Below are 12,507 nucleotides of genomic sequence, written 5' to 3' on the forward strand. Positions count from 1 at the left end.
GAAGGAACAAAAAAAGGATTCAGAGGGTGAATTAAACAAAGGATGCTGTACTGTAACCCACGGCTTTGGAGCTGTTATCAGGTGGCTCCACTCACAACAGTAAATAAGTCGACAGTTGTGCTTCTTCCAAGTATATGCCAAGAATTGTCTGCGTCCAAGTAAGCACTTGAGGAAGCTTATAAACACATGATTTTAAATCTACAGCTATATCTCTTAAGAGTTTCTAGTGTGAGTAAGGTAAAGGTAAAGGGGACCCCTGACCATTAGATCCAGTTGTGACTGACTCTGGGGTTGTGGCGCTCATCTCGCTTTATTGGCCGAGGGAGCTGGCATACAGCTTCCGGGTCATGTGGCCAGCATGACTAAGCCGCTTCTGGCGAACCAGAGCAGCGCACGGAAATGCCATTTACCTTCCCGCCGGAGCGGTACCTATTTATCTACTTGCGCTTTGACGTGCTTTTGAACTGCTAGGTTGGCAGGAGCAGGGACCGAGCAACGGGAGCTCACCCCGTCACGGGGATTCGAACCACCGACCTTCTGATCGGCAAGTCCTAGGCTCTGTGGTTTAACCCACAGCGCCACCCATGTCCCTCTCTAGTGTGAGTATTTATGCACTAAAATGAAAACTGCAAGAATTGCTTTTCTGAATGAGGCCAAGGTGCATCTAGTCTAGTGTTCCGACTTGCAGCCAACCAGGTGCCTCTAGAAGCTTATGAGCAGAGCAAGCCATGCTGGGAATAGTCACCTCCTTGTTTGTCCCCAGCATCTGGTCACCAAAGGCAAGTGGCAATGCCTCTGAACATACTGGTTCCAATTAGCTGTGCTTACTCAACACTTAATAGCCTCACTTCCCTGTGCCTGGTATGTTGATCACAGGACATCTGATAAGCCGGTACCTTCCACCTTTGTAGCCTTTTTTTGCATTGCCCCTTTTGTGTAAGGCATCAAGACTGCCACAGTTGGGGAGTGGATATTGAACAGCTGAAATGCGAAGACAACCTCTCTCATAGGCGGAGGGCGCAAGGGTGAGATATAACCTATCAAGGAGTTAAATCACCCTTGGGATGCATTGAGATGAAGGGTGGGTCATAAATATTCTTTTTAACAAAATAGAATAAAATATGAGGGGGAAATGTGAAGGATGTTTCTGGACAAAATTCAAATTTAAGCAGCAGCAGTGATTGTGATTCTTTAGTTAGACCAGATTTGCTTGTGGTCAAAAGAAAAGCAAAAGAGTTGTATACACTGCTTTCTGGTGCTTATCTGATCTGGGTGATATAGGCATACTTGAACACTGTGATATGGGTCACATTCACAACACAGAAAGTGTGCAGTGTGTAAACGGAATACTTTCTCGGTGGACACTCATAGGAGGCTTTGTCAATAGCTGCCTACATCCTGTTTCATGTAATATGCTGCCACCTGCAGGAGGCTTGCACACATCTGTCTTATTATTGGTTGTATATTTAAGGGTCGGTATGGCCAGAGACTCATGCAGCTTGGTAGTTGCTTCGTGGAATGTCAACATTTGCTTGCAGTTGAAGCCAGTGCATGTCAGAAGGGTAGAGAAATCTTATTGAACTCTGTGGGACTTAGATCAGAGTAGACATGTATAGGATTCTGCTGCTGTTCTTGCTAGGCTGCCTATTGTTTCCCCACCCACCCCCTCTCTGCTTCGTTCTTTCACTATTCCCAGCCTATGGGAAACTGGGGATGCACTAGAATGAATCGATAGCTATGAATTCCACGTGAAAATGCCAAGAACAGCTTGTAAACGTAAGATGCTGCCTTATACTGCAGTGGTTCTCTAGGGTTTCAGGCAGGGAACATTCCCAGATCTACCCAGAGACACTGGGGATTGAACCTGGGACCTTCTGCATGTAAAACACCACTGAGCTGTGGCCCATAAACTAGATGGACTGGAGGAGGTTTAGGCAGGGAGATGCAGACGAGGGTTTGATGATAAATTATTGTTTAAATGATCGTATAAGTAGTTGCATTGGCTTGTCAATTACACGGAACAGCTTGTATAGCTCAAGGAACTATGTACCGTATTTTTTGCACCATAACACTCACTTTTTTCCTCCTAGAAAGTAAGGGGAAATGTCTGTGCGTGTTATGGAGCGAATGCCTACGGATGGCGGGGGGATCTGCTGCAGTTGTGAGCAGAGGATCCATGGTTCCCCTTCTTCCCTCCTCCGTGGCTCGCTTTGAAACAGCAAAGCGGGAGAAGAGCCGCTGAGTGGGGAGGAGAGAAGGACAGAGAGCCTGCTTGCTTTTAAGGAGCAAAGCGGGAGAGGAGAGGAGCCGCTTACACGGGTCACCCCAAATTCACCAGCAGATCACATAGCATGTCCATGGCTACAGCTTGCACCAAAAAAATCACGCACCCACTGTTGCCTGGGGCCGCAGTGGTGCAAAAACGTGGTTACAAAGCATGGATCCACATGGATCCTCAGGATTTTTGCATTGGGCTACCCCAAACTCACCGTCAGATCACATGTCTGTGGCCACAGAATGAACCACAAAAATCATACATCCACTGTTTCGTTTAGAATATTTTTTTTTCTTGTTTTCCTCCTCTAAAAACTATGTGCGTGCTATGGTCGGGTGCGTGTTATAGAGCGAAAAAGACGGTATTTGTGCAGTTATTTGGACTTAAAACATTTACTGCTATTCTTGTTCTGAGCATTGCATATCAACAAACCAGTTAATTTGTTTCATTTACAGTCATGAGTCTGTGATTCTTGTCCTGGATTCAGTTTTACCTACTGGGGTTCACATATGGACCAAAATGAATCCTGATTTTTTTGTCTAGCTTCACTCACATATACAAAAAAAATATATGCAGCATCCTACCATACCTAATGTAAGGCTCCCCTGATTTCATTGCACAATAAGTGGGTCTTGAAATTTCCTACTTTGTTTAGAGAAGGGCACTTGGGCACTATCCAGACCACCTCCCTCCCTCCCTCCCTCCCTCTCTCTCTCTTTCTCTCTCTCACACACACATAACCAACATGGACATACACTCCTTTAACCATATGTTTCCTGTTCTGTTTGCATCTCAGATCTGAGGGCATTACAGTGCCCATCTGTGCAGTGCACCTTTAAAAGTGGTCCCTGGGTATATTACAAACTATATATAGAATATCATTTCACCTCTACTGCAATGCAGTCAGGCCAGAAGTAGAACACCGCTATCTAGCCCAAGACTTAGGAGAAGCAGAAAATACTGCAAAGATATATTCTTGATCATGGTTTTAGGGAAGCTGTCCTTGTTGCTGTTGCTGCTACATATTTCTTAGTTGCCCTTCAACAGCCGGTCTTAGGATGGGTTGCAATTTGTAAAGACACAATTAAAACAGCAATAAAAATAAACAACCCCATGCATAACCTTAAAACAGTAACTCCGTAGTGATCTGTATTAGAATTCAGTCAGGATTCCTTACACTTATGAATCAAATGTTGAGCATTAATTTCATATGCTTAAGACCTGTGGGAACTGCTGCCCTTAATGTGCATTTGCTGTGCAGACTGTAAAGCAGGGGTAGCCAATGTGCCCTTCAGATGTTTAGCGGTGCCCATCAGCCCCAGCCTTCAGGTCCAAAGCTAGAACTGGAGCTGTGGTCACTAATGTGTTGGCTACCCCTGCTCTACAGTAGGTCCTTAAGGGCATTTTTCTCATCTGTAAATACAATTGGCTTGGATGAGAGGAACTGAGCACAGCCACCAGCTCTCATCACATGATCAGGGCATCTAATCATAGATAAGAGACTCTGCAAAGAATCTGCTATTTTTTTTCCAGATTCAAGGTGCTAGTCCTCATGGTAATATAGACTGCACTCCATAAATGGAGAAATTGACCTTTCAGTACACACAGAGAGCTGTTCTGAGCTGATGTTACGTACATACATCATTTTATTTGTATTCCGCCTTTCCATAGCTAAAACCATGCTCAAGTTGGCTTACAACATGGAAAAAAATAGCATAGTTACAAATACAACCATAGTAGTCAAAAACTACTGTATGAAGGTATTTGTTCACTAGTCAACATACCGTGAGAACATGATTAGGTCCTGCAAATTCAATTCACCTTGTTCTAGAATAGCTGACATGAGTAGACTGATCCTATGCATTTCACTCAGAGATACCTCCAAATCTGTTCTGTGGGGGTTTACTACCAAGTGTCTGCCACAGAAATTTTGGCTCTATTGATAGGGAAATTGCTAACACTATTAAGAATATAGAAATTCATCATTTCTGGCCCTCAGCCAAGCTGCCTGGGACTAATGAGAGCCGGAGTTCCCCATCCCGGCCCTACATCTGTTTCACTTTTGCCCCTTTTTTCACTCCATCTCAGTTATGAGAAAGCAAGGACCAGTTGCTCTTTTGTGCTACTGTGGAGAAGACAGGAGCAAAGGAGCTCAAATTGCAATTAAACAGCGGAAGTGAGATGTTAAGAAGAACCTTCCAATTGCGAGAGAGGCAAAGCATTGGGATATTTCAGTTGAGATGTGACAGACAGCTGCTGCTTGTCAGAAGTCACTGTGTAGGTGAATGTTTGCTTTGAGATTTGGGAGAGAGTAAGAGAGAGATCAGGGCTCCAGGGATGAGGACCATGTGGTCCTCCAGATGATGCTGGACTGCAACTCTCTTCCTGTGCTCACTTGGCACTGATGGGAGTCCAACCGCACTTAGGAGGCCACAAAGTCCCCGTCTGCTTTACTCACTGTCGCATGGGAACTTTGTAGTTGCCCATTGTTGGAGGAAACATGCTTAAAGACCTGGGCCAGAAGCCCATTGGACATAAATCTGCAAGAAATGTGCATAGGTTTTTATATCTGTATCTATAGATATATAAAAATAGAAATGACTATATAAATTTAATAAATAATAATAATATTTAGATTTCACAAATCAATGCAAAACTAACCATTAAATAGAGTGTATGGAGTTTGGCCAGATGAACCTTGAGATCCCTTCCAACTCTACGATTCTATGATACGCAGAGCCTGTTTTTCTCACCACTGAGCAATTTCCCCCACTTGCCGCTGTCCACAGTTCATCTGTTCCCAGTATCTTGAACACTGAAAACAAGGCTGGTACAAACTAAGCATTACCTGAGACAGGTCGCTTTCCACCATCCGAGGCCTTTGGTTGCAAGGAGAGTTTTTGCAGGAGTCTTGCTTCTGGCAAACGGTTGGACCAGATGAACTTAGGGCTAAATCACGTGGTTCTGCGCAATATTTCAGCACTTTTCCCTTTTTTTCTGGAAAACCTACAGGGCAATTTAAATGTTTAATGTAAACAGATCTACGAATGCCACCAACAGATATAGGGGGACAGCCCCCCCCCTTTCTGTGTGTGTGTGTGTGTGTGTGTGTGTGTGTGTGTGTGTGTGTAGCGTCTAAGTTTTATTTTATACTTTATACTTTTTGCTCGGAAACTCTTGGAAAAGAAATAGCTTAATTAAACTGGAAATATATTAAACTGGCTAACAAACCTCCCCGATTCCTTCGGCTCCCGCCCATTCCTCTCTGCTTAGCAAGGGCGGGGGGCTGGGGGAGCGCGCGGAGTCATAATTCGCGCGGCGCCGCGAGTCCCGGAACGGCGGAGGGCGGTCACCCCCGTCGCGTAGCAACCACAAACGCCGGCTCGCAATCAGCCGGCAGCCGGCGAGGTAAACAAAAGCACATGAGCAGTTCTCGAAGCCAATCCCGGAACGAGAAGGTTTGTGAGGCAACCAATGGAACGCAAGGATTCGAACGGGGCCGGATTGTCCGCGGCGGAGGCGGCTTCTCTTCCGAGCTTCGGCGGGCAGCTGCTCGTCAGTCCGTCGCTCGCCCGAGCTGCGAGCTGCGCTGGGGGCGGGTGCCGCTTAGGCTGAGGGGAGCTTTGAAAAAGCCCTTTAAATAGGGGTGGTCGTTTTGAGGGGGGCGGGGCGGGGAGAAGGATAGGCAAATAGAGCAAAAAGATAAAGCGAGATAGAGGCGCTGCTGCTCATCCCTTTATGGCGCCAGCCTGCTCACTTTTAGGAATGGGCTTACAATAAATTGGGCTTAAATATATATATATATACTCCAGACAGATATTCCTTGTTAAAAAAAGGGATGAAATTTTATTTATTGAACTGCCTTCCCATCCCAGCGTTATATTTTCATAGGGGTTAATAAAAGATTAGGAGGTGTTTTTTTTTTTATTTCTTAAAAGAAGATTTTATTTTATTTTTCTTAAATAAGGCAGCTGGCAGTTGTCGCAAAGCGAAGGGTGGGTCGAAAGGGGTGCAGACATGTCTCTGAAAGTCACCTTGTACGAGTTGGCGGACATCTCCATAGGGACTCCAGAGGTTGGCCATGTCAATTTCAATGCCCTCCACACCCTCCTCCATGCCATCCTCAGGTACCTCAAAATCCAGGATGCCATGACGGAGGTCAAGGTGGATCGGGGCCCACCACCCAAGCCAGACATGCTGGAGGCTATTGAGACGGGGGTTGGGGAGATACTGTCCGATGAAGAGTTACTGAAGGGCAAGGATGGCAGGGCAGGCAAGGAGGGCCGGGAAGGCAAGGCAGGCAGGGCAGGCAAGGAGGGCAAGGAAGGCTTGGAGGGCAAGGAAGGCAAAGAAGGCAAAGAAGGCCTGGAGGGCAAGGAAGGCAAAGAAGGCCTGGAGGGCAAAGAAGGCAAAGAAGGCAGGCCCAGGAAGGAAAAGGGGGTTTCAGACAAAGACATAGAATCTCGCCTTGATGACTTGGAAAAGAAAATGTTCGCGCTGCAGGCTAACCTCCAAGGGATGGCAGATCAGGTGCAAGGGGTGGAAGATCAGGTCCAAGGAATGCAAGATCAAGTGCAGGGAGTCCAGGGGAAAGTGCAGGGGTTGGGAAAGCGGGTCAAAGGGTTTGAACAGCAAATGTCTGGCCTAGAGAAGCTGCCTTCTGGTACCGACTTGATGGATAAAGCCAGGAGTGGCTCTGTGGCCGATCTATGGCAAGCGATGCAGTTGCAGAAGAAAGTTGAAGCCAACGAAGAGGGCATCAACAAGGTATGTGAATGATTAAAAAAACAACACCCAGATTGTTGAAATTTTAGGGGCATGCAAAGGTTACATCGGAATTGAGTTAAGAGTGCCCTTTATAGCGATTGCGGACAATATTTAGACTAGTTTTTGAAGGAGGCATGAAGGGCATGCGGACTGTTTTGGTTTGGTTTTTTTCCTTTAAAGGCCTAGCTCGCTGCAGGGATACAGTACAGCAAACTGTCAATCATTCCTTTCTGAAAGTTCCACCCCGCCCCAAAGATGTTTAACTGTCAACTTGTATTGGAGTGAAGAGACAAAGAGAACTATTATGCATTGTTATGTTGTGTTGGCAAACACCATAATCTGCTGCACCGTGATTCTAGATCTGTTGTGCAGATCTCGGCAGTACCTGAGGCTTCACACGTATTCCTCCTTGGAGGTGATGCATCCTGGAATAATGAACAGAAGCATAAATAAATGTTTCCCCATGGAATCATTTCTTAACCCTTAAGAAAATGCATCAAATATGCACTTGGTATTTACATCTAGGTACCTTGTCCATACAAGCTTCACCTTCTCCAAATTTCCAGAATTAGTATTAATTCCTGTTTTACGTTTTTGACTTAAGAGTTTGAATACTCTTTCAAGCAACTGATTAGTCAAATGTTGGTTCATACATTTCAAAAACAGTGCATGCCAAAGCTTTCGTTACTTGTAGTGCTTCGTAAAGTCATTGGCAACAGAGAAAACACTGTTTTGCTAAAGTTCTGAGAAATCCAGAGGATTTGCTAAGTTACACCAGACAGGCATTGATTTACCTGTCAAAGGAGCACTGGGACTGGCTAAATTGGTAAACTGGATGGATGCCAGTAACACTGTGTGCCCCCACCCTCTGCCCTGAACATTTTCCCCTGCATTAGAATTGGTGAACCAAAGGCAGCTCAGTTTGTGAACTGTGAGGTATGCTATGCCAAGATTGGCTCCCAGCAGAGCTAAGCTTTGCAACAGGCAACTGCAGCAGCAGTTGAAATATCTTGCATTCCTTAAGTTTCCATTAGTTCTAGATGCTCCAGTGAGCTGGACATGTAGAGACTCATCTCTTGCTATTTAGAAGCTGGCTTATTCTGGCTTGTGCTGAGACCCCAGCTGGGTGGGCAGGAGTCTGTTCCCTGTATTCCGTGCATAGGAATAACATTAAATAGAGCAGAGACATGGAATATTTTTCAGCCTGAGGGCCACATTCCTATCTGGGCAGTCTTCCAGGAGCCACATGTCACTAGTGGGTGGGACCAGTCCAGAACAAAATGTTGGTGGAGCAATTCATGTAAATCTTATCTTTGTACAGTAGACTAGTTTCTACACATGCTCCCACACTCTTCTCTATCCTCTCTATCCAGGCAAGCAAGAGGCATTATCAGAGTTCAAGGACACAGACCAGCAAGGCAAAAACAGTCAAGGAAGGAGCACAGCAGGGGCAGGGAGGGTTGGGGCCTAGGGAGAAAGGGTGTGGCATGGAGAGAGTCCTGAGGACCAGACAGTGAATTCTAGAAGGCCATATTTGGTCCCTGAGCCTGAGCTTCTCCACCTCTGTGGCAGAGTGAGGGAGCTGTTGGGGGCAGTAACGACACCCCCCAGTCCTGCCATGCAGTCTGCCCTGTGCCCCCTAAGCTAACCTGCTGCTCTCAGGATGCTGCTGCTGTCTCTGTCAACCAGCACTGGAGTAAGTTTCAGCCGCCAGTTGAATAGCCTTTTGTATGTGGAAAAGGGGAGCACCATCTTCTCCCTCACCTCAGGCAACAAAATGTCTTGGCCTGGCTTTGGCCTGTTAGTTCTAGCCATCTCTTGATGCACACCAGGATGTCTTAAATCAGGCAGCCTTCCAGTTAGTTAGGTCTGCTTATCATTTGTAGAGTGTTGATAACAAATTAATATGAATGCAGTTTTGGTAGGAGACGTGGTGCGTGTGTGTGTGTGTGTGTGTGTGTGTGTGTGTGTGTGTGTTTTGAGCTCCAGTCCCCGCTGGGAGCCCTGAAGGCTCCACTTTCCATTTTCGCCATCTGGGACTGAATTCCAGTCCTTCTGGACACGGACATACACTCACATACAGACATTTGAGAGTGAGTGAGGTGGTTTCCATCTCTACTATCCTCCACTATGGGGCCTTCTGAGGACCATCTTGCCCTGAAGGGAGGAGAGACTAAAGACAAACTGGCCTGGAGAGCTGCCTACAACCTGGTTCCTAGTAGTGGAGTTGAGGTGACCTCTCGCTCCCTTAATCGCCACCCCAGGGCTACTCAAAGAACCTCTTTACCTGTGGGAAGGGGAGATGTAGCTTTCAAAAAATATCCCTCTTGTAGATTATCTTGGCTGGCTTATTCTATAGATTTAATTGCTGCCTCTTGTTTTAAGATTTTAACGTAAACTGCTTTGTGAGAGTCAACTGAAAAGTGGTATATTAAATTGAATTAATCAGTGTATATAATATTTATCAGATTTCTATGTTTCATTAGATAAGAGGAACAGAATCATTTTGCAGTATAGAGTCCCCCCAGACAACATACCCCTACTAGTCTGTGAGGGGAGCTATAGCTCATAAGTACTCCAGATTCAGAGTGGATAGTGATGACAGGGCAAGCTCTGTGTGAAACTGCCTATGAGTTAATGAGCAGCAAATTGTTATGTCCAGTCGCATCTGGCAAAGGCCTGGGACAAGTCTATACTTGAATTCTTAGTGAGATAGCTGCTGTTCTGATTTTCAACTAACCTCCTGGTGTCTAGTGCATTGAAGAGGGTGGTAGGAAATGTAATCATTTACTGAATTTGAACTACTATTTCCTGGTTTCCTATTTGGGGAGGCTTCCACAACAAAGCAAGACAGAGACTTGATTATTTCCCTTAGTAGATGATTCATTGCCTAGGCCTTAACAGATTAGTCAAGACATAAAAGCACCTCAATGTGGACATGTGTGTGAATAAACTTGAGGGACATTAATGACAGCACATATTGCAAGCACATTTTATGGTTGGTTTGTTTCTGTAGCCGAACAGGAGAACTAGAAACTTACTTTGAGAATGTTGCCTTTATTCTGTTCATGTCCTTGTGAGCAAGCTAGCTGACTATTTCCACAAACACCCCCCATCCACATAATCCTACTGGAATCTTAAGACTGCTCTGTTCGGTTTTCTTCTGGCTGCAAACCAACTTTCTAATGCATCTCCTGTGGTGCAACTGAAAGCTATGCTGTTTTCCTTATGCATGACTTTAAGTACATGGAAGTACATAGGGAATAGCTAAATGTGACTCTTCATAACACCAGAATCAAGAGGCACATACAACTTGAGGCAGGTAAACTATTTAGGGAGGAAGCAGGGTTGAAGAAAACCAGTATCTTTATTCCGCAACCACCACATCATCCCTATGAGGCTAATAAGCTGTTTAGGGGAAGTGTAGCAGTGCTGCTGGAAAGCTGTCCTGGTTATAGGTTTTATTTTTGGAAGGGCTTGGGCAAGATATCTGACGGCAGCCACTTCCTGCTTACCACTCACTGCCCATTCACTTGTCTCTTCCTCTGGACCTAATCTTCCCAGAGGGACAAGAGAAAGCTTGTGGAAGTTACTGCTCCTTCTCCTTACTTTACTCACTTGAAGAGCAAGGCTGAATGGGCAGTAGTGGTCAGGACCAGAAGGCTCCAGACTATAGTCAGATGTCTAATGCCAATCCCCTATGATACTCCTGGAGTACAGATCTAGTCTGGGTGTTTGTGTGCAAATCTGAAGGTGCTGGGATAGGATCTGACAAGTGTTACAGATAGGGTTCCCATATTTCAAAAAGTAAGAACCAGGTCCCCCTGAAAGTTGTTTTTCTACAAAAACGCCAAAGAAAAGCAATCTTTTTTTAATGACTTGCCAGAACAAAGCGCCGCCTTTCAGAAATCCCCCTGGATGTCAATTCCGCCTTTTAAATCCCAGATGTATGGCAGCCCTATTTTAGACGCCTAAGGTGTTTTTGTGCATCAGCACTCTTTCAAAGGCAATAATAACTGAATTTCAAGATAAAGAGTTTGTACCTGCTTGAAGATAGTTGACTTTCTTATACTGAAGTTTAGAAAAATATTGTTGCCTCTGCAGAAAAGCGAATGGTTAAAACATATTGGGCATCAAAAAATTGTTGGAGGTCCCCCTTGCCCTTGCTCAATATGTTCTATCCTACCACCTTGCAGTAGGTGGTGGGCTTTTGGGGGGCTATATTGATGCTGTTCCCTCTTTTCCTCTTTTGGATGTAGTTTATCCTGGGGAAACAGCTCCTCTCCAGTGTAGGCTGCTTAGAGTAAAGTGGGAATGGGCTCTGTAAGACCTGAAAAGAGGTTTCCTACAGCATGTCTTCTGTCTTTGGCAGTCAGAGACATTAGGAAACACATGGTAGCTTCTTGTCAGTTGGAAATTATATTTAGGCTGATATTTAGAGGAGTCCATGCATTCATTCCTTTCACTGATATTGTATCTCTCTTTGTATTCTAGGCCATATCTTTGTTGCAGGATGTAATAGATGAGGCTGGCAAAATGAAGGCAGCCACAGCCAATTTAGAGGATGAAGTACAAAAAATCAAGGATCACTTAGCATTGGTAAACTAGTCCATGCCTTATTTCCTTCTATTTAACCACTTTTCCTGTTGGGTCCACCTAACCCCTCTGAGTTCAGGAGGAAAGCAACACTGAGAGGTTCAGCAGTCTGACCCACATGTTCAATGTGTTTGTCAAAGTGGAACTTCGCTCCCATTTTTATATATGATTGAGGAGACCTACTGTTAAAGAAATGGGCTGATTGTCATTGTGTATTATTTGCCCCAGGCCTAGCCATAGGTCTGGAAGTGTTGGAAGAAGCCGTTCTCAGCCTTGGCAATCCAAAACTCAACCTGGCATATTCATAGCAGGCACTGGGATGCTATGCTTAATACTGTGTATTTTTGAGCAATATTGAATACCCAGATACATCCCCAGAGGCTATCCCATGAGAGCAATTCAGGTTTCTGGGCTATGCTTTTGTTTCTTTGTTCTCTTGGAAACGTGATGTTTGCTCCTGTCCCCAAAGGCTTGTTGGGAGGAAAAATGGCCCGCTGCGCTATGCATTTGCTGTGAACTGGGCGTGCATAAAGGTGCTTGAGTTTTATTTTCCCTACAAGGCTTTTCCCCAGGTGCTCACCTCTTGCATTCTAAAAGTGTGGGGAAAACAAGCTCACTTTTGCAGTGCTCCTTTTACAATATTAGAACATGTTTGCACTCATACATTATTCCTGAGCAGCCTGGGGAAATCCTAAATTATCTTTTCCTTCCTTTCGCAGTTGGACCCCCATGCATTTGACGATCGACTGAAGACTTGCTTAAGTGATCAGATAAGTCTGGATAATGAAGTGGTATGTTCCCACACAGCTCCTCTACAGAACACCTGTCTCCATGCAGATAGCAACCTCTCCCTGCTGTGTGCTAGTTTT

At 45.2% G+C, this 12,507-nt stretch overlaps 1 protein-coding gene and 1 long non-coding RNA gene across 5 annotated transcripts in view; one reads left to right on the forward strand and one right to left on the reverse strand.

Moving 5' to 3' along the window:
- The window catches only part of LOC310755346, a 14,383-nt gene extending 8,735 nt beyond the window's left edge, over positions 1-5,648 (reverse strand). The window contains exons 1-2 of one of the 2 annotated variants that reach the window (XR_014544313.1): positions 5,507-5,648; positions 5,124-5,281 (exon numbers count right to left, since the gene is read on the reverse strand). This is a non-coding gene — a long non-coding RNA (uncharacterized lncRNA). The remainder of the gene's footprint in view (positions 1-5,123; positions 5,282-5,506) is intronic. The other variant, XR_014544314.1, reaches the window with a different exon arrangement.
- A 37-nt stretch (positions 5,649-5,685) lies between these two features.
- QRICH2 (glutamine rich 2) overlaps positions 5,686-12,507 on the forward strand; it is a 41,521-nt gene continuing 34,699 nt past the window's right edge. Inside the window, exons 1-4 of one of the 3 annotated variants that reach the window (XM_083597855.1) lie at positions 6,197-6,629; positions 6,684-7,042; positions 11,537-11,641; positions 12,358-12,429. In XM_083597855.1, coding sequence (XP_083453981.1) covers positions 6,293-6,629; positions 6,684-7,042; positions 11,537-11,641; positions 12,358-12,429 — 873 coding nt within the window. In that variant the 5' untranslated portion in view covers positions 6,197-6,292. Of the gene's footprint in view, positions 7,043-11,536; positions 11,642-12,357; positions 12,430-12,507 lie in introns of all 3 variants that reach the window. The other 2 variants (XM_083597854.1, XM_083597856.1) reach the window with 2 other exon arrangements.

This window comes from Podarcis filfolensis (genome assembly GCF_964270895.1).
Source record: "Podarcis filfolensis genome assembly, chromosome: 2".
NCBI classification, from domain to species: domain Eukaryota; kingdom Metazoa; phylum Chordata; class Lepidosauria; order Squamata; family Lacertidae; genus Podarcis; species Podarcis filfolensis.